The sequence below is a fragment of the Chenopodium album genome, chromosome 10 (genome assembly GCF_948465745.1).
Source record: "Chenopodium album chromosome 10, dcCheAlbu1.1, whole genome shotgun sequence".
Lineage (NCBI taxonomy): Eukaryota > Viridiplantae > Streptophyta > Magnoliopsida > Caryophyllales > Amaranthaceae > Chenopodium > Chenopodium album.
The window spans coordinates 4,159,985-4,184,050 of NC_137843.1; the positions used below are offsets into that span (position 1 = coordinate 4,159,985).

The 24,066-nt window shown below is 36.1% G+C and overlaps 3 protein-coding genes across 5 annotated transcripts; 2 read left to right on the plus strand and 1 right to left on the minus strand.

Moving 5' to 3' along the window:
- Window positions 1-46: 46 nt before the first annotated feature.
- On the plus strand, window positions 47-4,481 carry LOC145563201 (putative mitochondrial adenine nucleotide transporter BTL3). The gene is made up of 4 exons (XM_081623640.1): window positions 47-587; window positions 1,708-2,011; window positions 3,183-3,650; window positions 3,759-4,481. Exons 1-4 carry the CDS (start codon window positions 154-156, stop codon window positions 3,828-3,830), a joined length of 1,278 nt encoding a protein of 425 aa, XP_081479766.1. The 5' UTR covers window positions 47-153; the 3' UTR covers window positions 3,831-4,481.
- A 186-nt stretch (window positions 4,482-4,667) lies between these two features.
- LOC145563202 (cyclin-dependent kinase C-1-like) lies at window positions 4,668-10,869 on the minus strand. The gene is made up of 12 exons (XM_081623641.1): window positions 10,479-10,869; window positions 8,106-8,187; window positions 7,829-7,919; window positions 7,680-7,718; window positions 7,482-7,591; window positions 7,312-7,384; window positions 7,115-7,232; window positions 6,863-6,980; window positions 6,214-6,353; window positions 6,049-6,106; window positions 5,772-5,842; window positions 4,668-5,615 (listed from the first exon to the last, which is right to left on the minus strand). Exons 1-12 carry the CDS (start codon window positions 10,592-10,594, stop codon window positions 5,111-5,113), a joined length of 1,521 nt encoding a protein of 506 aa, XP_081479767.1. The 5' UTR covers window positions 10,595-10,869; the 3' UTR covers window positions 4,668-5,110.
- A 1,107-nt stretch (window positions 10,870-11,976) lies between these two features.
- Window positions 11,977-23,463, plus strand: LOC145561987 (calmodulin-binding transcription activator 3-like). 3 transcript variants are annotated; one of them, XM_081622133.1, is made up of 12 exons: window positions 11,977-12,129; window positions 14,586-14,705; window positions 15,291-15,406; window positions 15,669-15,757; window positions 16,661-16,703; window positions 18,282-18,486; window positions 18,921-19,201; window positions 20,353-20,742; window positions 20,860-21,533; window positions 22,090-22,675; window positions 22,778-23,101; window positions 23,226-23,463. In XM_081622133.1, exons 1-12 carry the CDS (start codon window positions 12,090-12,092, stop codon window positions 23,325-23,327), a joined length of 2,970 nt encoding a protein of 989 aa, XP_081478259.1. In that variant the 5' UTR covers window positions 11,977-12,089; the 3' UTR covers window positions 23,328-23,463. The 3 variants fall into 3 exon arrangements, with proteins under 3 accessions (XP_081478259.1, XP_081478257.1, XP_081478258.1); XM_081622131.1 differs by lacking the exons at window positions 11,977-12,129; window positions 14,586-14,705 and having other exon boundaries at window positions 15,389-15,435; XM_081622132.1 differs by lacking the exons at window positions 11,977-12,129; window positions 14,586-14,705 and having other exon boundaries at window positions 15,389-15,435; window positions 19,143-19,201.
- Window positions 23,464-24,066: the final 603 nt, after the last annotated feature.

The window sequence follows — 24,066 nt, forward strand, 5'->3', positions numbered from 1 at the left end:
CAAAGTATCAAACATGTAATATGCTCTCAAACTCGCACCATTTTATATTGCTTCCCACCTAAGTACCTGACTGCACTGTTGTGTCACTACCCTCTTCTTCCCCAAACTTTTTCACCCAACATTTCCTCTCTCAGCTTTCACAATTTTTATGCAATGCTTGAATTAGAACTCTATAATGAACTTGATTTCTTCAGAATCACAAATTCAGCCTTTTTCATCAAATCACCCACTTCTTTTCTCTTACACATTTCATCGAACAATTCGTCGACATTCCATTCAAATTCTCTCTCTTCCTCTTCTTCCGCCTTGCGAGTTAATCACCGGCGAAAACATGTAGTGGATTCAGAAATTCGTCGCCGTTTCTCCGATTTCTTGTCTGTCAGCTTGTCGGTCAAAGATACTGATGATGGGTTTTCTGGGGATTCGTCTCAATCATTGGGGCAAAATGGGGATCGTAATTCTGAATTTATTAGGGTTTCTGAGTTACTTGAAGGAACGAAGGAGGAGGAAGTAAAGGTCAGATGTTCTGGTGCATTCAATACCACTAAACATTTGTGGGCTGGTGCTGTTGCTGCCATGGTTTCAAGGTTTTTTTTCCTTTTCTTCTTTTTAATTTCCGTAATTTTTTAATGGGTTTTAATTTGCAATCATATTAGTAGTTTATCACTAATGCACCCCATCCCATCAGAACCCCGCAGTTAAGGGTGTGTGGTCGAACAAGTTTGTGTATTGCACCTTTATTTCACCAAATTGAAGTTGCATGATCCAGAATGTGTAATTGTATAGCTCTATTATCTATGCCTTGAAAAAAAAAAATTGAATCTAGCTGTTTATAAAGATATCAAACTTGCAATTAAAGTTAAAATCTAGATATATATGGTTAGTAAAAGCTGATAATATTGATAGATTGATGAATATTTCGGAATTATAATCTATTACGTAGTATCTGAGAGAAAGGGAGTAGCTTTTATGAGATCAATATTGGAACTCCTTGCCATTTGTATTTTATATTAGCTTTCTATGGAGGTAATTATTTTAGTAAGTATTGGGATTTGGGTTCTAGAAAATTCCGGCAATAGTCATCTTGCTCTTAGATTAAGTGTATAGTGATTCTCTGTAAAAAAAAAAAAAAAAAAAAAAAAACCTCTTTTGGGTTATTTTGAATGAATGGCAAAGCTTCTGTAGTTTTAGATATTTGAGATAGCTTTCGATGTTCAATTATTTTTGCCGAAGCCATTAAATGTAAAATTGGTGCTGAAGCTCTAGTCTTGCAAAGGGGTATTAGGGTAGTTAGGTTTTGAGGAATAAGAAATTTGGATAGTGGAGAGATTTTTGTGTTGTGAGCCTTTGGAATTTTGGAAAGTTCAATGGAAGACTGCTGATATCATGGAAACTTGCTATTATGACAATTCAGTAAAGTTTTCACCAATAATTGTAACAGGAAGACTGCTCATATATTGCCTAACCATAGGAAGCATATCCGTTTTATCTTATTTAAGTTTGATGCTTTTAATGTTTATTCTTCATCTACCATCTGAAGGTCGAGTAAGGTTGGTTTCTTTTGTTCCAAAGCAATTTCTCATTATAAACTAGCCATAAAGGAGAAGAATTCCAAAAGGGGAAAATGGGAAGTTTAATTACAAAAATGTATTTATGCCTGAAATAAATGACTTTCAAGCTTGTGAATAACCTCTTATTTTGTTCCAGGACCTTTGTTGCCCCTCTCGAACGATTAAAATTGGAGTATATAGTTCGCCATGAGCAGAAGAATTTGTTTGAGCTCATCCAAACAATAGCAACTACGCAAGGAATCAAAGGCTTTTGGAAAGGAAATTTTGTCAATATCCTTCGAACTGCTCCTTTTAAGGCGATTAATTTTTACGCTTATGATACGTATAGGAATTACCTTTGCAAGTTATCTGGAAATGAGGAGGCTGCAAATTTTGAGAGATTTGTTGCTGGTGCTGCTGCTGGTATTACTGCTACCTTGCTCTGCCTACCCATGGACACTGTATGTGGTAAAAACAGAAATTTACTTGCTTTAACTACTTCATTGTCTGAAAGTTTTCTAGCATTTTGTTTCTGGTTTTGCCAAAATGTTGTTATTTGACGAGACCTTCCTTAACTTGTTCTCCTCATTGCTTGAAATTATACTCTGCTCAAAAGTAAAGAAGTGTCTTTTAACCCTTAAATGTTAAATCATTCTGGTTCACAACTTGAATATGTCCGTGTCTGACAACTGCATCATCACCCAGTGAATGAGGTTTCCTTTGGAAGTGATAAAGTAACGTGAAAAAGGAAATCTCGTATAGAAGTAACGTGAAAAAGGAAATCCCGTACAGTAAAGCAGCATTGCATATGATCCTTTTGATTATTAATTAGGACTGTTTGGTATCTGGATTAGAGAGATCCTGTATGATTATAGCTTCTAAGTCATTCTTTACAGGATGAAATGGGCAAGGACAGAATCCTATTGTTATATATTAAGCCCAAACTTATGGGGATTATCAATGTCACAGATAGTGGAAGATGTTACTTTTGTCTTCAGAATTTCTTTTGTGCACCTAGGTGACCGAAAGATAAATTTTGCTCATTTTAAGAATTTAAAATGAGCAAATTATATCAAAAGAGCAGAAGAATACCCTTTGGGTACCTAACTGTAGGTGCACATGGGTGCGTATAAGAATTTTTACTTTTGTCTTAAATTGACTCTCTGCAAATATAGGCTATTCCAGAACCTCCTATTAAACCAACCTGGCCATAAAGGAGAAGAATTGTTTGTAATTAAAAGAATTGAAGCATCGAGAGTTCAATATACATTTTTTTTTTCCTCCTTTTTTTCTTTAATTTCAAATCTAAGTATTTCAAATCTAAGCTTTCAGTTTCAATGGATCTTGAAACATATTATTCGCTGGCTCTGGATTTTACTCAGATGGCTTATTAAACCCTGCACTTTAATTTTGTTAATTAAAATAATCTGTATGCTTGTTACAGTTCGGATCCAAGTTTATGGGAAAAGTCCTCTGCTATGTGGGGATAAGTCTGTGTTTCAGATCTGGACTGTTTCCTGAAACATAAATCTTCCTAACATCTCCCATCACTTGTAGAAAATACGTAAATCACGTCTTTTTTTTTTTTAATTTTTTTAAATTTTTTTTTTTTACAACTTTTCATTGTTTCAGATCAGGACTGTTATGGTAGCTCCAGGCGGTGAAGCTCTGGGCGGTGTCATTGGTACTTGCCGCCATATGATCCAAACTGAAGGATTCTTTTCTCTGTATAAGGGCTTGGTCCCGTCACTTGTAGCAATGGCTCCTTCTGGTGCAGTATTTTATGGTGTTTATGATATATTGAAAGCATCCTATTTGCATTCACCTGAAGGGAAGAAAAGAATAGAAAACATGAAACAGCAAGTAGGAGACCTTAATGCTCTGGATCAGCTGGAATTGGGTCCTGTTAAAACACTGCTTTATGGGGCAATTGCTGGGGCTTGTTCTGAAGCTGCTACTTATCCATTTGAGGTTGTTAGAAGACAGCTTCAATTGCAGGTGCGGGAAAGAAAGTTGAATGCTGTGGCAACTTGTGTCAAGATAGTAGAGCAAGGAGGTGTTCCAGCCCTGTATGCTGGATTAATACCAAGCTTATTACAGGTAACTCATTACTTGAGCTGGGAAGTAGAATGTTAATAGAAGAATTGTGTTATTATTTGTACTCTACAATCAAGGAGGCTATCTGACTATATGCTGTAACTTTTCCAGGTTTTACCATCTGCTGCCATTAGCTACTTTGTCTATGAGTTTATGAAGGTAGTTCTCAAAGTGGATTCATAGTTCTGCCTTTTTGCAACAATAGAGCAGCAAGTCTTTCTTAGTTGCTTGGAAGTTGCAGTTGTTACTTTCGGCTCAGCTGATGAATATGGACTTGTAAACATGAAGAAAGCCAGTATAATTTCACCTAAACTACCTTCTCACCAACAGTTCTTTGTCAGAGCTAACGTTGATGATTTGCTGGAGGATATGGATAACATCGTGTCATGATTATCTTCCCTTATTGCTTAGGAGTTCAGAAGTTTGGAATGATTCTAAAGTAGTTGTCCTTATAAGACTGTTGTAGCTGTTGGATATGAACCACATGCCCACATGTATTTACAAGCCAGATGTGGATGCAGCTCATTGGCGTCAAATGTCAGATTTGTTGGATGCATTGTTGTCTTCAAATACAACTGATACAGAGCTTCACAGAAGTTTTGATGGTGTGCTTTGCTCACAGAAAGAAGTATGTGTGAGCATTCTACAATTGGGTCCTTAATTTGAAGTTTACAGTTGACTCTTCCGCTGACATTAGATGTAGAGCCTTGGTACTAATCTTGTGGGATGTCATAGCTGACATTATTTGATATAGCTCTTTTATCAAACCAAAGAAATGTAACTTGTCATCATCACTTGAGAATAGAATTTATAAATTGTATCATTGGTTGTTCACTCAATTACATCATTTTCAAGTTGTATTACAGACTCGTGTGTCAAGAAATATTGAAAAAGGTGTGTATAAGAAGAATGTAGATAGGGTAAAAGGTGTGTATAAGAAGAATGTAGATAGGGTAAAAGGTGTGTCAAAAAAATGTTGAATTAAGTAAAAGAGATGGGAGTAGAAATGTGAAAATCAGGTAAAATTTATGAATTGAACATTTATATACCCCAAAATGGAAAGTGAGTCAACAATTATGTACACATTTACATAGAAATGTCATCCAAGACAGATTTGCATTTTTTTGTTACCTTGACTATTAAAGTTTGGAGTCTTACTCACCATGTCCTCTAAAGTAATATATTTATCAGTGCAATTACAACATCAACTAACACACCAATTTCTGAAGCTACAATTACAGGGAAAGCCTTACAGACAAGATCTAGTTTGAGTAATACTCGACTCATAAAACAGAAAAAAAATGATTGTACTTTGAGACTCCCATCTATACAAGTGAGAAACCACACTTTGCAGTCTAGCTCACAAAGTCAAGTTATAAAGAAATTTCTACCCTCATTGCTTCACATTATGATATATATCATAGTATCTTATACCAAGCAAAGGTGCAAAACTACACCACCTTTCATTGTTGCCATCCATATTGCTGATTTCGAATATTAGTTATTGGGTTTGGACCTCTATGTGAAAATCCTGGTGGTCCAGCTGCATAACAAGGAGTGGTCGATCTGTTAATCATATTACTTGCAGCATAAGGAACAACCCGCCCGTGAGGAGGATATGGCCCTATAGAAGTACCACCAGCTTGAGCCTGGACCCCATGGGTCTGGTTGTATCCAGCAGTCAGATTTATATTGGGAGGATACCTATTTGATAATCCAGCATCAACAAGAGGTTCACAATACGGGTTGCTAGGTAAGGTAGGTAAGGGTCGTTGCAACTGGTTCATGGAAAGGTTGCGCTCAGGCTGATGCTCTTGTAGGACCTGCCCACTGTGTTGAATAGGAGGAAGACGAGCATGTGGTGGTGGGCAACGCAAATTCTGTCTTTTTGCAGTTTCCTCATTCAACTGCTGCTGTTGCCTCTTCCTCTTTGTTTGGAACTCATGCGATGCTTCATATTTGGGTAAGCTGCACCATCAATAACTATTAACAAAACTCATCACAGCAATAGTTCAATCACCTAATTAGAAGCCAGTATAATGTTCTACATGACTTAGAAACTATGACATTCATTTGCAGTATACAAATACAGTTACTGAAGATAAGAAAAACAAAGTAAGACACCTCTTTGGGTCGCAAGGTAACGGCTCCATCTGGAAATATTCAGCAGCAAGTGCATCTTTGGCAGATATCCTCTGTATACAAAAGAAACTTAATCCTCATGACAAAGCATTAAAAGGAAAGTGGAAAATAGTTTATATCGCCATTCAAAAAACCTAAAACCAGAAACTATCAGGGGGGCTGCAGATATAGAAGTTTCAAACCAAAAAATTCAAACCCTCACAGTCATCCCAAAGACAAGACAGCACACAACAAAAAGGTTTTTGAAATCTGAATATACCTTAGATGGATCAAGGATCAGCATTTTGTCCAGTAAATCAAGTGCATGTGAGTCGAAACTGTTACAGGCGGCAAAATAAGTAATAAAGTTTAGGACACTGTAGCAAAATACATAATGGGTTAGTTAAGGTAATGGAAAGATAGCATCAGATATAGACTAACGTACTGTCTCAAAACCTCTCTCAAACGTCGACGCATGGGCCTTGCAGGCTTAAAGTTATTATACCAACGAATCTTGGAAACACCAGGCCAATTTACTTCATCAGGAGTTCCACAAAGTTCAAAAATTTTGTGCAGTTGCTCTGGCTATATAATGGAACACAGGAAATCCATGTAAGAAATGAGATTGATAAAGGTGCATCCATATAGGAAAAAGTAACATCATGAACTATATGCAAAGATAGATGATGCGCTCCACCTAATGCATTCTGCACAGGACCAAAATTTCATTAAAGTTCATATTCTTAAAGCAAGGTCTCATTGAAGTAGAGCCTATGAATCTATGATGCATAAATTTTGGTCCAAACAGCTCCTAAAATACATAGGTTCTACAATAACATTCAAAAGTGCAATCACAATTATTCACCTCAGTTATCCAACTTTTCTGGAACAAAGTGAGTCCTACTTTAATTGTAGACTCATAGTCTCATACATGACAACAGAGTGAAGACCACTACTAGTCTCATGCATCTTTCCATCAAATATTCAACAAAGAGGAAAACGTGTGGTCACACAACCAAAAAAGTTTTAACCAATCTCTGAATGTCAAGCTCTATATAAATAATACTGAAAAGAATGTATGCAGCAAGTCTGACCTCATTTCTTCCTGACATGATGGGTTTTCCTTGCAAAAGCTCGGCAAAGATACAACCAGCAGACCATATGTCAACAGCTGGACCATAATTTGTGGCTCCAAGCAGCAACTCAGGAGGTCTGTTCAAACCATATCAACTAGAATCAACTAAATGAGACATGGAGCACATTTGGGAGAAAGACACAGTATTAATACATGAGTGTCATCAACAACAAGACCTTCTATCCTTTAGAATTTAGATGGAAAGAATTACCTATAAGGTAAAGTGACTACACGATTAGTAAAATTTTCTTTGCGAAGATGAGAAGAGCATGAAAGCCCAAAATCAGCAAGCTTCAAGCTTCCATTATTATTTAGTAGAACATTGGCCCCTGCAGGAAAAAAAATTAAAAAAAATATCTAAATTCAAAGTTTTAGAGAAGGGGATAATCAGACTCATATGATACTTACCTTTAATATCCCGATGCAGCACTTCATTGGCATGGCAATAATGGAGCCCAGTGAGCAACTGCTTCATATAACACTGAGATAAACAACATAGGGGGGAAAAACACAGTTTTAGTAGACACAAGAACAATCCAAATAGTCACAATTTTAAGATACTATGAGTGTACACATACCTTAATCTGAGGAACAGTAAATCTCAGGCCAGGACGATCTGAGAGGCCTGTCAAGTCATGGTCCATGTACTCGAACACCAAGTAGACACCACCATTGTACTTGTTATTGTCTGTTTAAGAGGGAAATGAAGTTCATAGGCACGTCAAATTACACATGTTAATGCAATCGCTCAAAAAATAACCAGAGAGATATTTTACCTGAACTCTCCTTAGTTGCAGCTAGTTGGTTATTTCCATCTGAATAAAATTCAAAATAAATATACGAGTTAAGCTACCATAAACAAAAAACATCAAATCATTAGATACTGTTCAACTAACTAAGATATGTTAAGCCAAAGATGATATACCTTGAGAAATCACAACTTCTTTTAATTTTACAATGTTTTCATGATGCAACCTGGTCAAAACTTTGATCTCCCTAATTGCACTAATAGGAAACTGCATTAAAAATAACGTCGGAATTAGAAACGAAAAATGACTCATAAATGCCCACAATTAGTCTTTCTGAAAACAAGTGTTAGTAAATAGATCATCCTCTCTTCATTTAATTTACAAAAGACTTCAAAGCATTTTGTTAGTGAAAGTGCTCATTACAGGAAATGATATAAATAGACAAGAATATACCCCCTCCTTTTCATTTTCTGTTCTTATTCTCTTCAAAGCAACAATTTCCCCAGTCATGACTTCTTTGCCCATGTACACCTGTCTGCCAATCAAACCAAATGCAAATAAGATAGCTCCTCTCTATTCCACATTGTTGTCTTTACAGCACCAATAATTGACAGATTAGCTGAAAATGCATAATTACAGTACTGAAGGTCAATCATAGCCTCTGCAGTTGAAAACAAGCCAATTACTTGCACGTTGCAAATTCTCAACATATGAAAAGCTTATTCCTGACCCTTGGAAGCGGATTTGCAATGCTCATGGAATGCAAGAGACGTTATGGACACTCAAACACTACCTAGACTCTTGGCCAATTCAAACTAAAATATTTTGTATCTAAAATGATGGAGGTGAGAAACAAATAATACACTAAAAAGGTTAAGAAAATCTAACAATCACTCCTAAACTTTTAGCTCTGGGAAAGTAATCTCCTTGATCCCAGATAAGAAAGTGGATATTATTGTTGATAAGGAAGTTAAAATAAAGGAGAGGATCTTAATCTTATTGCTTATGGGTATATCAACAGCTTGATAAGTATAAGATTGACGATCTTTGGACAAAAAATCACCACAAAATCTTAGCTATACTTGTTACTCTGTTAGGATTCAAAAAGATAGGATTAAATATAGAGATTTTAAAGACAATCACTCTTTCACCCCTTGACCTGATTTCTTCATACTCATCTCCACTTGTCAGTGATAAGACAACAACATTCTAAGAGCTAAAAAGACTTCCATAATTTTAGGAATGCAGATTTATATATCATAATCCCCTGCTGATTCTTTTCAAATTGTCATATCTAGAGAGCTTAAAGACACCCTAACAAAAGTAACAAGTCTGTAAAGAAAAAAGAAAACAGAACTATAGCCTTGAGGCAAGCCAATAAAAGGGGGGCTGTGGGTGTTCGCATGCATTGTCTATTTGTCTCTTCACTCCGATTGCATTGTTAGTGGTACTTCAAATCACCATCCACTGAAAGCTAAATAAATATTAAGTGCTCCTCTCATCCATTGGCATGCAATAGCAAACTTTATTTTAAAGAAACCTGTCTAAACTGGACTTAGAATAAAGAATCTCAGTGTTAAATGACATGTTGGAAGACGATGGTCATGCTAGTAGGAGTAGTAGGGCCTTCAGAACACACTAAAAATAACATTATCCTTATATGCACCCGGTTCTGATTCACCTTCTGCTGGCCAACTGTAACTACAGGTAAGCACTAAAAAATGCTGCATCTTGAAGTTTATTTCAAACCCTTTTGCCATAACACACTTTTCCAGCCTTGAACAGGTCTAATCAGTTTTTGCCATCATTGTTCCTGTACTTTCTGTTATATCTATTGTTGTTACACTTCAACCTACAAGTCGATCACCATTACAGTCTCCATTTTCCATTATGATATAAAACAGAAGACTACTTTTAATCAACCTTTACATTAATGTTCCATAGCCCTCTAAACAGAATACAAGCTAATCAGTGCTTAAATTGTCCACACTTTAGCAGTGATCTGCACCATCCCAGGGTCACTTGAGTAATCCTTCAGTCAATGTTTTTACCACAGAATCTCTGGATCTTAATTACACCCCAATCTGATACATATACCATTATAAACCTAAATACTATTTCCTTAAATTTCCTCCCTTTCTTTTTAAGGTCAATTTTATCAATTTATAGGGTTATTTTTTTCTTCGACGCAAACATGCATGATGCGTCAGACTAGATTACGCAAGAACAAATTAGCCAAAAAAAAATTTACAACATTATCTTATATATATATCAAATTTGACAATGCACAACATGAAAGTTTACCATTCACACCTTTTTCTCATATTATTTTTGGCTAAATTGTTTATCAATAACAGCAAAATCAAAACTTGAAAAAACGACAACTACCCCCCCCCCCCCCCCCCCGCCACACACAAACCCAACAGCCAGCCAACCAACCAAAATGTGAAAAAAATGGCAATGAAGTGAGTTTCTTTACTTTCTTCCTCATTTTTATACTGATTCTGAATCTATTTTGATCTTTAAAAATTGAATTCTTGTTTTCACTTAAAATTCTTTCAATAACTTATTCACCAAGACATTCAAACACCTAAAATCATATAACAAGACCTTAAATGATGCAGAATTGCAGACACAAAACAAAACAATCTTTATAAAACAAATCATCAAAAACCCAATCCCACAAAAGATCTAAATTGTGATTCAAGAACATACCCAGAACCCCAAATCACTGAAAATTCATATAAAAACATAAAATCAAAGAGGATGTCCAGTAAATAAACAATGAAAATGGAGACAAAGCAAAGAAGAGGAAATTGAAGTTACCCATAAGTTCCTTCACCAATTTGCTCCAATTTTTGGAAGCAATCAAGAGTGCGAGAAGATCCCCGCAATGGCGGAAGTTCATCGAGATTTAACTGTCCAAGTTGTGCAACAGTCATCTCTCTCAAGGCTCGATTGTATTGTTTGCTCTAATTTCTCAGGTTTTTCAGAATTTTTTCACTACTTTGTCTTTGTCTACACTATTTCTTTTAACCCGTAACCCCTGTTGTTATAAAATGGGGCTGTCTACGCTTTGTATTAGGGGGGAAAAGAGAAAGGTAAAAGGGTCACCTTGAAACCCACGAATATTTTCTTGACTAACTTTGCGGTTGAATGGATCGATCATACGATCCAAACTCATGATAATCCCGTACGGAGTTACGGAGTACGTGTATTTTGTTTTTAAGGTGTAACACTTTGACATACGTTGTAAGCTTAATCCATCTATTATAAGTACATCATACTTGGCTTATATGGAAATTGAAGCTATCCTTTTTTTTTTACCTTGCGTTTAATAGGTCTTGACTACAAATTCAAACCGAGTTGGCCTGTGAAAAGTTCTAACATGATAGGGCACTTTTTTTGAAAAAAAAAAGCATTTGTATTCTATGTGTTTATAGATTTTTAGAAATTTATCTATTTGCAAGTTAGATGTATTTGAATTTTCTTAGAATGTATCAACTTTTCAAAGTTATTAACAATATAAAAGTAAAATTACTAATAGTCGAGTAGTAGTTGCTTTTCAATCACTTAATTGTGAACTTGATCCAATTTAGGCCTTCCTAAATTCAAACTATGTTCAATTGTATGACAAGCAATTAGTAGTTTTGGCACTACCATATATGTGTTCACGCACCACCCGATACTCTCTCCCAACCCGCCTAATAACCAAGTCTTCTCATTAGAGTCGTGAGTATCGTCGATCATCACCTTAACAATAATGTAACAAATAAGGCGAATAATAATAAAATTATAATTATAAATTAATGCAAAGTCATCAATAGATCAAAGGTACATCTAAAGATGGCATTGGGTCGGTCGGCTCGAAACCCAACACGAAAAAAGCACAGCATGACACGGACACGAAAAAAGCACGGCACAACACAATATTGTGTGTGACTGTGTGTGGGCTGTGGGTTGCCTTTATTTGGGAGAAGCACGATAAGACACGTTCCGATTGGGCTTGACATGGCAGATCATGTTAAAATCAATGTAATTTTGCTTAGACATGCAAGTCTGACACGATGACATGTGGGACTAGATTGTGCACAGGCCAACCTTTTTAAAACTTCGATCTGGCACGGCACGAAACTTGTGAGCCGGTCCTGGCACAAGGCACGACCCGACACGACCATCTTTAGATCCATCAAGCCGTTCCACATGGTGTCTAAATAACGAGAAAATATCCTACGGTGTAGTCGCTAACTCTGCACTCAAAACGCGGCTCCGCGGTCTTTTGTTTGTTTTTCCCCTCAAAAATATCTTCTTTGTTTGCCTTGTTCCGCGGTGGTCACTGCATCATTTTGTTTGAATTCCATCATCTTCTCACTTCTTCCCCAAATCAAACGCCTTAAAATTTCAAAACCCTTTCTTCATTTTCGCTTAGGGTTTCTTATGGCTCAGACGAATCATTTGGAGCTCGGCAATCAATTAGGTGAGATATCTTTCATCTCTTTCTCTCTCTTCAGCTCTTCACCCGAATCAATTAATGTTATTGTAAATTAATTAAATTGCAATTTTGCATTGTATAATGACGTAGAATTGTATTATATTCATCTTGTTTCTGTAAAATTTTAGGAGTGATTTCTTAATTAATTGATTGCTTGTATATATGATGCATGAGTTTCTAAAGAGATGCAATGTTGTTGATTTCATTTGATTTTTATTAGAAAGGGTTGCATGTGTAAATTGGTAACGAGTATTAATTTTTGAACTGATGACAAACCATGCGTTGATCAATTTTTGATTTAAGTGGTCAATATATCCACTTTTAGCTTATTATTAGTATAAGATTGTTTATATCATTATCTTGTTATTATTAGTTATCTTGCTTAATGAGTTAATGGTTACCTTTTTTTGCATTAATAAATGATTTATTCTTTGATATCTTCTATTCAAGAGAAACAATTAAGATTGATGATGAGGCAGGAGTTGTTGTGTCTTTGATTTTGAGTGAATATCAGAATTCATTCTCGAAAACTCAAGGAATTTTTTTGAGATTCATAGTGCAAATACTATGGGAAAATGGGTTATGATGTTTAAGTTCATAGATTTGACATCGAATTATGAAACAAAACACCAATTGATCGACAAGTCCAAGTCTAACTCCTATAATTTAGCACCAAGCAAGAGCTTAGTTGAAGTAAAAAATTAAGGATCAATAATGACAGTAACAAACCAAGGAAGGTTACATAAAGAAAAATGTTTTTTTTTTTTTTAATTTTTTTTAATTTTTTAATTTTTTGATTAATTTGGCACTAGTTATTGTAGAACCAACTCCGTATACTTGCAACTTCTTTTGTAGTGGAAGACATTTAAGGTATAGGAGAGAGATTGCTTAAAAAGGATATAAACCAAGCTATTATAAAAACAAAACAATATCTACTCATAGGAGGTTATAGTATCATCTCAAGAACCAAAAGCAGTGGGTGTAGCACAATTCATAAGCATATATTACTGAAATTGTATCCTAAAATAAAATGTAATTTTTTTTAAAAGGGCTAATATCTAGATTGCTCAATTTTTAGTTGTTGAAGAGAAGGTGATGTTCGCATCCTGAAACGTGGTGAAAAAAAAGTGCTTAGCAAAGGGAAAGCCCCTTTTGACTTTAAATGGGGCTTTCTGTAACAAGAATTTGCATAGGTGATTTTCTTTTTGTTTTTTTCAACGGGAAAAGTGTTGTTCTTTGAGTTTTGTAAGAAACAAAGAAAGATAATTGCAGTAATTTTCGTCTTTATTTTTTTGAAGAAGAAAAGGATTAAAGTGTGACATATTAAAAGTGATTTCTTTAGTTCAATTTGCTGTTGCCTATCTCTTCTGCCCATTGTTCCTTTGTATGCAGTGAATTTGTGGGTATGGGTGCTTGCATGTTCTTTCTCTTGCTAAAGGCGATTTCTTTGTTTTAATTTGTTGTTGGCCTGTTGCCTATCCCTTCTGCCCATTGTTTCTTGTATGCAGTGAATTTGTGGGTGTGTACATGCCCATGGTTCTTGCATGTGAACTCTCGAATCAACTCCTTTGCTTTTATCTTATCTATCGTTTTGAATATTTTGGTGCTAACGTTGTATTGAAGCATGTAGATTCTCCGATTCCCCTTATTCTCATAGTCTTAGACTCTTAGTGATCGTACCTAGTCTGTATGTGGCATCATTATATTTATATGACATCATTACAGATAAGTCACATCACATTATTATACTTATATGACATCATTATATTTCTAAATTTCATGATTTCAAAATAGAAACAAAACTCATTCTTGGTACTTTATAGACATTTTTATAGGTTTTTTATGGTTTCAAACCACCTTAAATGACCCCAGGAGTCGCCCCAAACATTCAGTTTATTTTTTTAAAAAATGTAAAAATTTGACCCGAAATCGTGTATTATAGCCTTCAATTTTGGACATTTTTTCACTTTTTTGGATCTGGAATTTTTTTTTCCCGAGATGCTTCCAATGGACCCTAATACATCCCGAGAGTCCATTTGGATGGATAAAACCATCCAATATGCCTTTAAATTATCAATATACCCATTTACAACTTGCACCAATTTCATAAACTCAAGGCTACCACGGATATTTATGACAATATATAATGATTATATGTAGTTCCAAACGACATTAAATGACCCCGTGATATCTCCTCTTGTATCTCGAGACTTTTCGACACTGGGCCTTGAAACCTCCGAAATTGCCCCAAAAGCGTGAATTATAGCCTTTAATTTTGGAAATTTTAGACTATTTTTTACCCGGGAAAAAAAATTGCTAAGATGCTTCCTATAGACCTCTGTACCCTCTAAAAGTCCAATTGGGTGGGTGGAACCATCCAATTCTCCTTTAAGCATCTAATTTACCCGTTTTCTTAAATTTGTACTTTGTGTGGAATGCAGACATTGAACAAATTCTCTTTGAAGCTCAACATCGGTGGCTGCGGACACCTGAAATTTGCGAGATTCTTCAGAATTATAAGAGATTTAATATTGCACCAGAACCTCCCAACTTGCCTCCAAGTATGACTGTTTGCTCTCATGTCATTGTCTTATTTTTATTTGTGGTTCAGTATCTAATGAAACTTTTACATGTCATGGTAAAAGTCTATTGTTTCTGTAGCTTGCAATATCCATGATTCAAGAAAATTAAAACATCTGGAGGTTTGAATTTTGTGCTGTTATGTGCCCAACTGCCCCCATATATTATGTACTTCTGTTTGATTTCAAAACTTCTGTTTGTGCAGATTAAACTACAATTTTTTTTTTCTTTTTTTTTCTCCCTTTACCAGATAATATCCTAGCACTTTAATTTGCTATCAATTCTACATAAGTGTGTTTCATGTGTGTGTATATTTTCATATTTGTCATTACTACACTTCTTTGAATCACTCTATCCAGGATATATCTGATTCTGCTGTTATGGTTTTTTTTCCTTCTCTTCTCTTTGTGCATTCTTAATCCACTCATTACTTATTGATTTTAGTTGTATAATTTTGTTATTATCGTATTATTATCTAATATGCTTTTCTTAGGTTGAATGCTTTTCAACTGGTGCATCAATTTTGAATTTTTATTTAGGATTGCTGATACACAATTTCATTACAGGTGGTGCACTCTTTTTGTTTGACAAAAAAGTGCTAAGATACTTTAGGAAAGATGGTCATAGTTGGAGAAAGAAAAAAGACGGAAAGACGGTTAAAGAGGCTCACGAGAGGCTGAAGGCAAGAGGCAGATGACTAATTACTTTTAGGTCATTCGACTCTGTGTGTTAACTTATTATGTTTCATTTTGATATTATTTTCTAAGTATGAATTTGGAGGTTGGGGGGGTGGGGGAGGGCTAGGTTGTAGGAGCACTTTTTATTTGGCAAGACAAACTTGTTGTCTTGATATGCTGTCATCTTATCTGCCAGAAATTCCTTAAAATGCCTTTTTCTTTCATGTTAAATCCTACTTTGTGGTTATTAGTAATGTCAATGTGTAGGCAGGGAGTATCGATGTGTTGCACTGCTACTATGCCCATGGAGAACACAATGAAAATTTTCAGAGAAGAAGCTATTGGATGTTAAAAGAGTGAGTATAATAAGCTCTTGAATTATTGAATTGCTAGTCATATTTGATTTCTGGCTTGCACAGGCCATCTGGGCATCCTCCTTTAATTTTTGTACTAACTTAATGTCCTTAACACATTTACACACTCAATAGTATACATAAAGGAGTAAAGTAGGAGGGTTTTTTTTTTTTTTTTTTTTTTCCTCCTTCCTATCAATCTATGTTCTTCAGGCTCTTTACATGCCATTGGGTTATGTTGGCCCTGATGAAGCATTTATTTTGCCTGTCAGCTTTTACATGTGCTAATATGTGCAGAATGCATTTCGTCTATCACAAATGGTAGATTGGTAGTCATGCTTTAAACTCGCTTTTTCCTCACGCTAAGAGCTCGTTTGGCTCAAATTTTAAAGAAGAAATTAAGGTAGAAGAATAGAATGGATTCTTAACCATTGCAGCTATTAACCCCAAAAACTCTTTTCATCCCTTGCTTCTACTCCTTTCTTCCCATCATCTTCTTCTTTTCACTGCCTTCACACTCTCTTCTCTCCTTCCCTTTCATTGTTTATCCCCTTGCACCCATGTCGTTCTGCCATAATGTTGGAAGTTTTTCAGACAAGGGAATGGTGGTAGTTGTTCAGCCATAATGTGGTGGTAGTGGTGGGGTTGTGGCAGTGCTACCAGGTTAGTCTTTTTGAGAGTGGATGATTACAATTTGCAATGTTATTACCTGATGGAAATTGAAACAGTAGGACTCCTGAGTTCCAGCTTGTTGACTAGGCAACGAGATTCTCATGCTGAGTCATTCGTAGACTTAAAATTATGTCAGGGATTTGTGGTCTCTCTGCTTCTATTGTGTGCTGCATTTAATAAATTGTGTGCTGTGTTTGATGCATCTCAGTTTTCTTAACCTTCTTTTTTCTGCAGGGAGCTCTCGCACATTGTACTTGTTCACTATAGGGAAGTGAAGGTTAGCCCCCAAACTTTGTTGTTATATTTGCAAGTTTCTACAATAATGCTTGCATGATGCCACCGTGTCAGATGTTTATACAAGATATGGATTGCACTTCTGTATACTCTCTCTATTCGAAGATACCAAAAAACACCATAATTCTTACAAAAATGAAAATAAAATAAAAGGGCTAATAAATGTGTGCAACCACCGATAATTTTCCTATTTCACTTAACTTTTGTATTAATGCTCCATTTAAATCTTAAATCTGGGTCATCATGTGTGAAAAAGGTGTAATTTAGTGGTAGGGCTATTTGAGAAAGAGGTAATAGTTTCATACTTGCAACAACTCTATTTTATTTAGAGTTTTTAAATGATAATCTGATCTTTCATCATGTAAATAAGAGTTTCTAGTATAAATATCTTTTGCAATGAATGTGTTATTCCTTTACCCTATGTTTGGATTAAAGGAAATGGAGGGAAAGGGAGGGAAGAGAAATGGAGGGATGGAGTATCCTTCATTTGGATAACAAATGAGGAATGAAGGGAATTGTGCAACGAACGTGGTGGTTCAAAGATAGATAAATGGACGGAAGGTTAATTTCGATTAAAAAGCTCAAAGCTTGTGTACATAACAATGGCTTTAGGCCATTACTCTCTAAGGATTCTCAATACAAATTTCTGGATGCCTTCTTCATTTGGGACAGCTACTATTTATACTACTACTACACTACAAGAGTTGGCATAAGCCTTAATTGCTAGCTTTACTAATATTTGTCTTCATCTCAAGTTACCATAGTAACTAAAGCTAATAAGCCAAGTCTGTCCTGCTGCAGCTTTAGAGTGCCGTTGCTTGAACATGTAGTGGAGGGTTGTTGGTGTTGTCCTGCTGCTGCTGCTTGTGTCTCCTCCTGTACGTCAGTGTAATGGGTGGAGGCCGTGGGTTCATTGCAAATTGAAGGGGAGAGAAATGGAGGGATTAATTTGTGAGAAATTGATCTCTCCAACAATGGAGAGATTTGGAAGGAAAACTCATCCTTTTCCCCTCCCCTTCCTTTCTCTTCCCTCCCCTTCATCACCCTCCCCTTCTTTTCCCTCCCACTTAGTTATCCAAACAAAGCCTTAAAGTTGTATCACTTGGTAGTAAACTTTTAACATATGCAAGTTTTTGGCGTTTCCATATATATTTGTTGAAGAGGGTAATTGGCTCTATATGAATGTGCATTTGGGGTTCTCTGTTCTCTATTTGAAGGCAAAATTAAAAGAAAAGCTGACATGAGAGAGCAATGACTTTTGCTTTGATTAGTAGCATATATGGGTTTTCCTGTCCAATTATATGCTTTTCTCAAATTTAAAAAGTTATCTTGTAAAAGGACTGCCTGGACCCGGATCCACTGCATTAGCTCGGGTGGTAGATGGATAATACGAGAAATAGTGTTTTCGCCTCTTGTGCAGTAGCTGCTCTTACCTCTCTTCACAACTCCTGTTTCTGGTTCTGTTGTGGGAAGGAGAAGATTATTAATTAAGTCTTTCACAATCCATTTCTAACATCTATAGTAAACCATAAGCGTTTCTGTGTTGTCTGTCAATTATTAGGGATACAGGACAACCTTTAACCGCTTTAAAGAGACTGAAGAGGATATTGCAAATACCCAAAATAAACAAATTGTATGCAATTATGAGGCAGAAAGTTCCTTAAATTCAGGCCTGCAGCAAAATTGTTGTCCAATGCTTTCTCAAAACAATGATAGCAGAAGCCCAAATAGTGCTCAGGCATCAGATTATGAAGATGCTGAGTCAGGTATGCTTTCTGTCCATTACATGTTCTGTAAATCTTACACTCTGCCTAAAAAGCTTCTATGAAAAATCAACTTCTGTAATATTTTCACTTACAGCTTAAATCACACCTTTTTTTATTTTTTATTTTATTTTTTTTGGTATTCCTCTGGGGGGTGAGTATGTAATAAAAAATGTCCATTGACCTAAATTTGATATAAACTGACATGTTTTACAATACTTACTAGCAAGTTCAAGACATCTCTCTTTGTTGGAGTCGCTGTCATTTAGTTTGATAAATGAGACCCTGCTTGTTCATTTTCTTTCTGGAACTGCCTTGTTTTTTGTTTCTTATTGCTCAAATAGTTTCTCATTTTCTTTTGTCTGTACTTCTCAAATTATAACCAAGTCATTAAGGATATACATCATCTGAGCTGTGGAATTTGCACTGATTAACAGGGAATCAAGCAAAGTCAACCACTGTTTCTTCTCTGGAGATTGGTGTAGATAGACCAGTACAAAAGCATCAGAATGAGCCATGGGGATGGGAAAATGTTTTGGAAAATCATAATGTTAGAGTGCAATTTGCATCATTAGAATCCTCCATCTTAAATGTACAATCAGATTCTGTGCACACCAACTCTAAACAAGAAAATGTGATCACAAAACTTTTCTTGACAGATCCCTGTTGTGAAACCCAGGCATCAAGGGATCTTGCTCAAGGCTCAGAAGATTGGCAGGTGATTCTTCTATATGGTTTTGTTATGGTTTCTTCTTGCCTCAGATAGATTGTCCTTTAATTAATTAGCAGCAAATTTCTGTAGTGGTCCTTTTTTTGTAAAATTTACGGCCTTTCAGAATTTAGAACAACAACTTTACTACCTAATCTGATTCTGCAACCTTTGATTTTGTTACCTGTACTTTTTAAATGTATTGTATTGTTACCTTCCTGAGAGTTCTGATCATTTGAATCCCATGCCTCTTCTTTAGCTTTATCATTATTATTTGTCAAAAAAAAAAAAAAGCTTTATCATTATTATTATTTATCCCTTTCCTTTGGGTTTCATCATGCTGTGTTGGGAATGGGGTGAGTTTTTTGGTTTTATTTTAAACTTTGTAACCAAATAAATGACAATTAGGTGGACAAGTGGACAGCCATGCATATGGGCGATATGTCTAAATGAGTATAATATGATTAACGGCAAACATTATAACTGAAAAAATTCGGGGATCTCAAGCATCCCCTCAAGTGAGATAAATCCTTTATTTATAATCAAATAGCTACCATAATGTTGACAGAAACCTCCTTGTAAGTATTTGCATTTTAAGAAACCACCTTGTATAAGTTCGAATAATTTTCTTTACTTCTATATATCTAAGGATAATGACCATTTTAGGTTGCTGAAAGTGGTAAATTCTAAAACAATTATTTATGAAGGGTGTTTTTTTGTAAGAATCTCCCTATATCAAGGTGTGTGTGTGTGTGTGTGTGTGTGTTTTTAATAATAAAAATAGATAATTTTATGTTTACATCTCTGTATTATACAGTAGTGTATCCAAACCCTCCCCAAATCTCACTGGCTATTTTTCTTGTAATTATCAAGTAGGATGGAGAAGCTTCCACCATTAGCTGGTGCCTTCTCAATAGTTTATTATTCTCTTTAGGTCCAATTTAAAAGTAAGCAGAAAGTTTTATTATGGCTTGACATATTGACGTCCCCCCAATTTCTCTCCTGCAGTGTTGTTATAATTAAGGTATTTTATATGTTTTCATTGCTTTTGGGTAGCTATCAAGATGCAATGCATCTGTACTCAGCTTATACACTGAAACACAATTATGCCGATACTACATGACTACCTTGTAATTGATACTATGTGGATGGATGAACAGGCTATTCATGCCATGGATTATCAAACTGAGCCTTCTGCTTCAGCATGCAAAGAAGATCAAGTAGATGTAGTGAGCAATCTGACTGGTGTGAAAAATTCTAGCCACTTTTCTTCTGCTAGAACTTTATTAGATAGACCTGTTAAAGATGAAACTCTACAGAAGATTGACAGCTTCAGCCAGTGGATGTGCAAAGAACTTGAAGATGTGGAACCAGTCAAACCATCATCTGGTGCATACTGGGATGCTGATGACAAGAGAAGTGATTGTCCAAATCTTCCACCTCAAGATGAGTTCGACTCTTACACTATTGGTCCCTCACTTTCACAGGACCAGCATTTTAAGATTATTGATTTTGCACCAAATTGGGGATATGCTGGCTCTGAAACTAAGGTATAGTAGCTTGAAACCTTTTATGTATGCCATGATATTCGCAGGACAGTTTGGTTTGTATCATATGATTGTTAATATCTTTCTGAAAAGTTCAGTAATAATTTTCATCTTGTATAGGTTTTAATTACTGGGAAATTTATGAAGACTCGGCTAGGTACAGAAAATTGTCAGTGGTCATGTATGTTTGGTGAAGTGGAAGTACCAGCTGAGGTTATAGCTGATGGTGCCCTACGTTGCCATGCACCCCCACATTGTGTGGGTAGAGTTCCGTTTTATGTAACATGCTCTAATAGATTAGCATGTAGTGAAGTGAGGGAGTTTGAATACCAGGATAAGTTTATGCATGGTCTTGATGCAACCTCTTTGATTCAAATAAAATTTTGCAAATTACTCTCATTGGGTTCCAGCTATCGTCAGAATAGTGTGCCTTGCAATGGGGATGGAAACTCAGATTTGGATCATGAAATCACGTCATTGCTGAAGGGAAATGACAATGAATGGTTCCACATACTGGAACTTTCTTCCAAGGAGGAGTTTTCTCTGGGTGAATTGAAGGATAGGCTTGCTGAAAAGCTTATAAAAGAGAGGTTTTGTGAGTGGCTTCTATGTAAGAGAACTGAAGGTGGAAAAGGTCCCCGTGTTTTGGATGAGAATGGCCAGGGTGTGCTACATTTTGCAGCTGCTCTTGGATATGACTGGGCCATCTCCCTAACTGTAGCTGCTGGTGTAAGTATCAACTTCCGTGATGTGCGTGGGTGGACTGCTCTGCATTGGGCAGCATATTATGGCAGGTAAGAGTGACTACATCTTTTTTCCTTATATTTTGAGTGTATGTTTTATAATCTCAGTAGTATGCATTGTATTATTCTTTCTTTTGTTACCTTCTTTAGGATTATAGTTCTATATCATTAGTGATGGCTTTAACTAGGGATTGAGAAAATTCTTCAATTTGTCAGGTTTGATAGTCAAACTAGTTGAATTTGCAGGGTTTAGAAGGAAATTGGGTCCTTGTATTTTTAAAATTGAGATTAGTAGTCCTTCTCAATAACTGTGGTAGCGAAGTGTTCCTTTTTTTTTTTTTTTTTGCAAGGTTGCGTGCTTACAACATCTCACCACCATTCCTACCCCCCTACCAAAGAATAGGGAATCTCAATCAAAATCCACAAACATAGAAGATTGCACTTTAATACTACTCTGTGATTCTCTTACAGCTGTCAGCCCTCTCCCCACCCCTTCCCCTCCTCCCCTTTGAATTTTGAAAGTTTATGTGATCACTCTGTATTGGCTTGCTAGTGAAGAATAATTTATATTTCTCACTGTTCATCTTTATTTGAATTTTGGGTCAAGGGAGCGTACAGTTGTTTATCTCATCTCTCTGGGTGCATCTGCCGGGGCGTTAACGGATCCTTCCCCAACATATCCAATGGGCAGAACACCTGCTGACTTGGCTTCAGAAAATGGTCATAAAGGGATTTCTGGATTTCTGGCAGAATCAGCCTTGAGTGCCCATCTCGAATGTCTGACATTGAAGGATAAATTCAAACAGGACAGTACAGTAGAGGTACTTGGAATGACCTCTGTATTAACCGCGACGGAACGGATTGCTACCCCGATCAGCAAGGGAGTCAATCTTGATGGACTTTCATTAAAGGACTCTTTAGCAGCTGTTTGCAATGCCTCCCAAGCTGCTGCGCGAATTCATCAAGTCTTTAGATCACACTCTTTCAAGAGGAATCAGAGGAGGGAGTTTGGTAATGATAAAAAGGAAACCCCAGATGAATATGCTCTCTCAGTAGTTACCTTGAACTCCCCCAAGCGGGGTCAACATGATGAGCCGGTGCATGCTGCTGCTGTCAGAATACAGAATAAGTTCCGCAGTTGGAAAGGCAGAAGAGAGTTCATTACACTCAGGCAAAAGATTGTTAAAATCCAGGTGAGTGTTGTCTTTATTAATACTTGGCTTTGTAGTGTTCTGCCTGAAGTTCTCAATAATTAATGTCAGTCCTGAATTAATTTTATATTTCTATGGAAACAGGCCCATGTTAGAGGACACCAGGTAAGAAAACACTACAAAGCATTTGTATGGTCGGTTGGTATTGTGGAAAAGGTAATCCTTCGTTGGAGAAGAAAAAAAAGCGGGTTACGAGGGTTTAAATCTGAGTCATTGCCTGTGACAAAGCCACAGTCTGAGGGCAAATCTTCCGAGGATGACTACGATTTTTTCAAGGAAGGTAGGAAACAAACTGAGGAAAGACTGCAGAAAGCTTTATCCAGGGTAAAGTCAATGGTTCGTTATCCAGAAGCAAGAGACCAATACCGCAGGCTGCTTACTGCTGTCTCAGAGATCAAGGACATGAAGGTACGTAGGCACTTAACTAGAGCATGCAAGTGTATAACCTGCCATCACTCGTGTTTTTGTGCTAAAAAAAATATTCAGTTGGAAATTAATTTGGTATTTTTTTTTTCATTTTTTTTTTTTGCAGGATGGATGTAGTAATGCTATTGATGGGGCATATGCTGCAACCTCAGTGGGTGATGACCTGGTTGATCTTGATAGCTTGCTGAATGATGGCACCACACCTTAGGAAATAGCAAGAGATGTATCTAACTTAGTTGACTAAGTAGCACCAATAATTGTATATACGTTCAATATTAGAGTAGGATTATGTATATATTTTTTAAGTACATATTAAGATGTTTCCAACAATTTTTTACTTTAAATTTTTTCAAGTTTGACATTCAAAAGAGAGAAATGATACAATTATTTACTAACAGAACGTTCATGTGGCACCATTTTACTTGGATTGAGAGGGTTTATTACATTACTTAATTATTTATTGCAAGATTTGCACCACCACCACCACGATGAAGTATCGTTTGAGCAACACACTACTATACGAATATTGACTACCCTGTAAAGTTTAAGAACACCGCTGAGATTTTTTTTTTTTTCCGAGGCTATAATTACTGATGTCTAATCTATAATTATTCAGTATGATAAGCATTGTCCTACAATATATGCCTTGGCAACATTAAATAGTATTTGAAAAGCTCGTTACTCATATATATTGAGATTTTGTCAGATGTCTTAAAAACTATGAAATTCAACGTTTCTTTTTTTAAAGACGGCTCCAATTCACCCCTACCCTGTGCACAACCCAGCCAACAGCAAAAGGTCTATATCCAATAATTGTTGTTCAAATCAGCAATAAACTTGTAAAAAGCTTGAAAAATTACCATTATACTAACAAGTGACGGAAAACTTTAGCTATATCTAGCAGCATCAGAATTTATATGCAAAGTATCTGACAAACCTATTCTTAT

Bases quoted from the DNA above. Each gene is read 5' to 3' on its own strand.
- LOC145563201 (XM_081623640.1), top strand. From the start codon at position 154: ATGCTTGAATTAGAACTCTATAATGAACTTGATTTCTTCAGAATCACA. The intron at 588-1,707 runs GTTTTTTTTCCT...ATTTTGTTCCAG, and splicing joins GTTGCTGCCATGGTTTCAAG to GACCTTTGTTGCCCCTCTCG. The intron at 2,012-3,182 runs GTATGTGGTAAA...TCATTGTTTCAG, and splicing joins TCTGCCTACCCATGGACACT to ATCAGGACTGTTATGGTAGC.
- LOC145563202 (XM_081623641.1), bottom strand. From the start codon at position 10,594: ATGACTGTTGCACAACTTGGACAGTTAAATCTCGATGAACTTCCGCCA. The intron at 6,981-7,114 runs GTAATTCTTTCC...TGGTTTGAACAG, and splicing joins GTAGTCACTTTACCTTATAG to ACCTCCTGAGTTGCTGCTTG. The intron at 5,616-5,771 runs GTGTCTTACTTT...TTGATGGTGCAG, and splicing joins TTACCTTGCGACCCAAAGAG to CTTACCCAAATATGAAGCAT.
- LOC145561987 (XM_081622133.1), top strand. From the start codon at position 12,090: ATGGCTCAGACGAATCATTTGGAGCTCGGCAATCAATTAG. The intron at 15,758-16,660 runs GTGAGTATAATA...TTTTTTCTGCAG, and splicing joins AGCTATTGGATGTTAAAAGA to GGAGCTCTCGCACATTGTAC. The intron at 20,743-20,859 runs GTATAGTAGCTT...CATCTTGTATAG, and splicing joins ATGCTGGCTCTGAAACTAAG to GTTTTAATTACTGGGAAATT.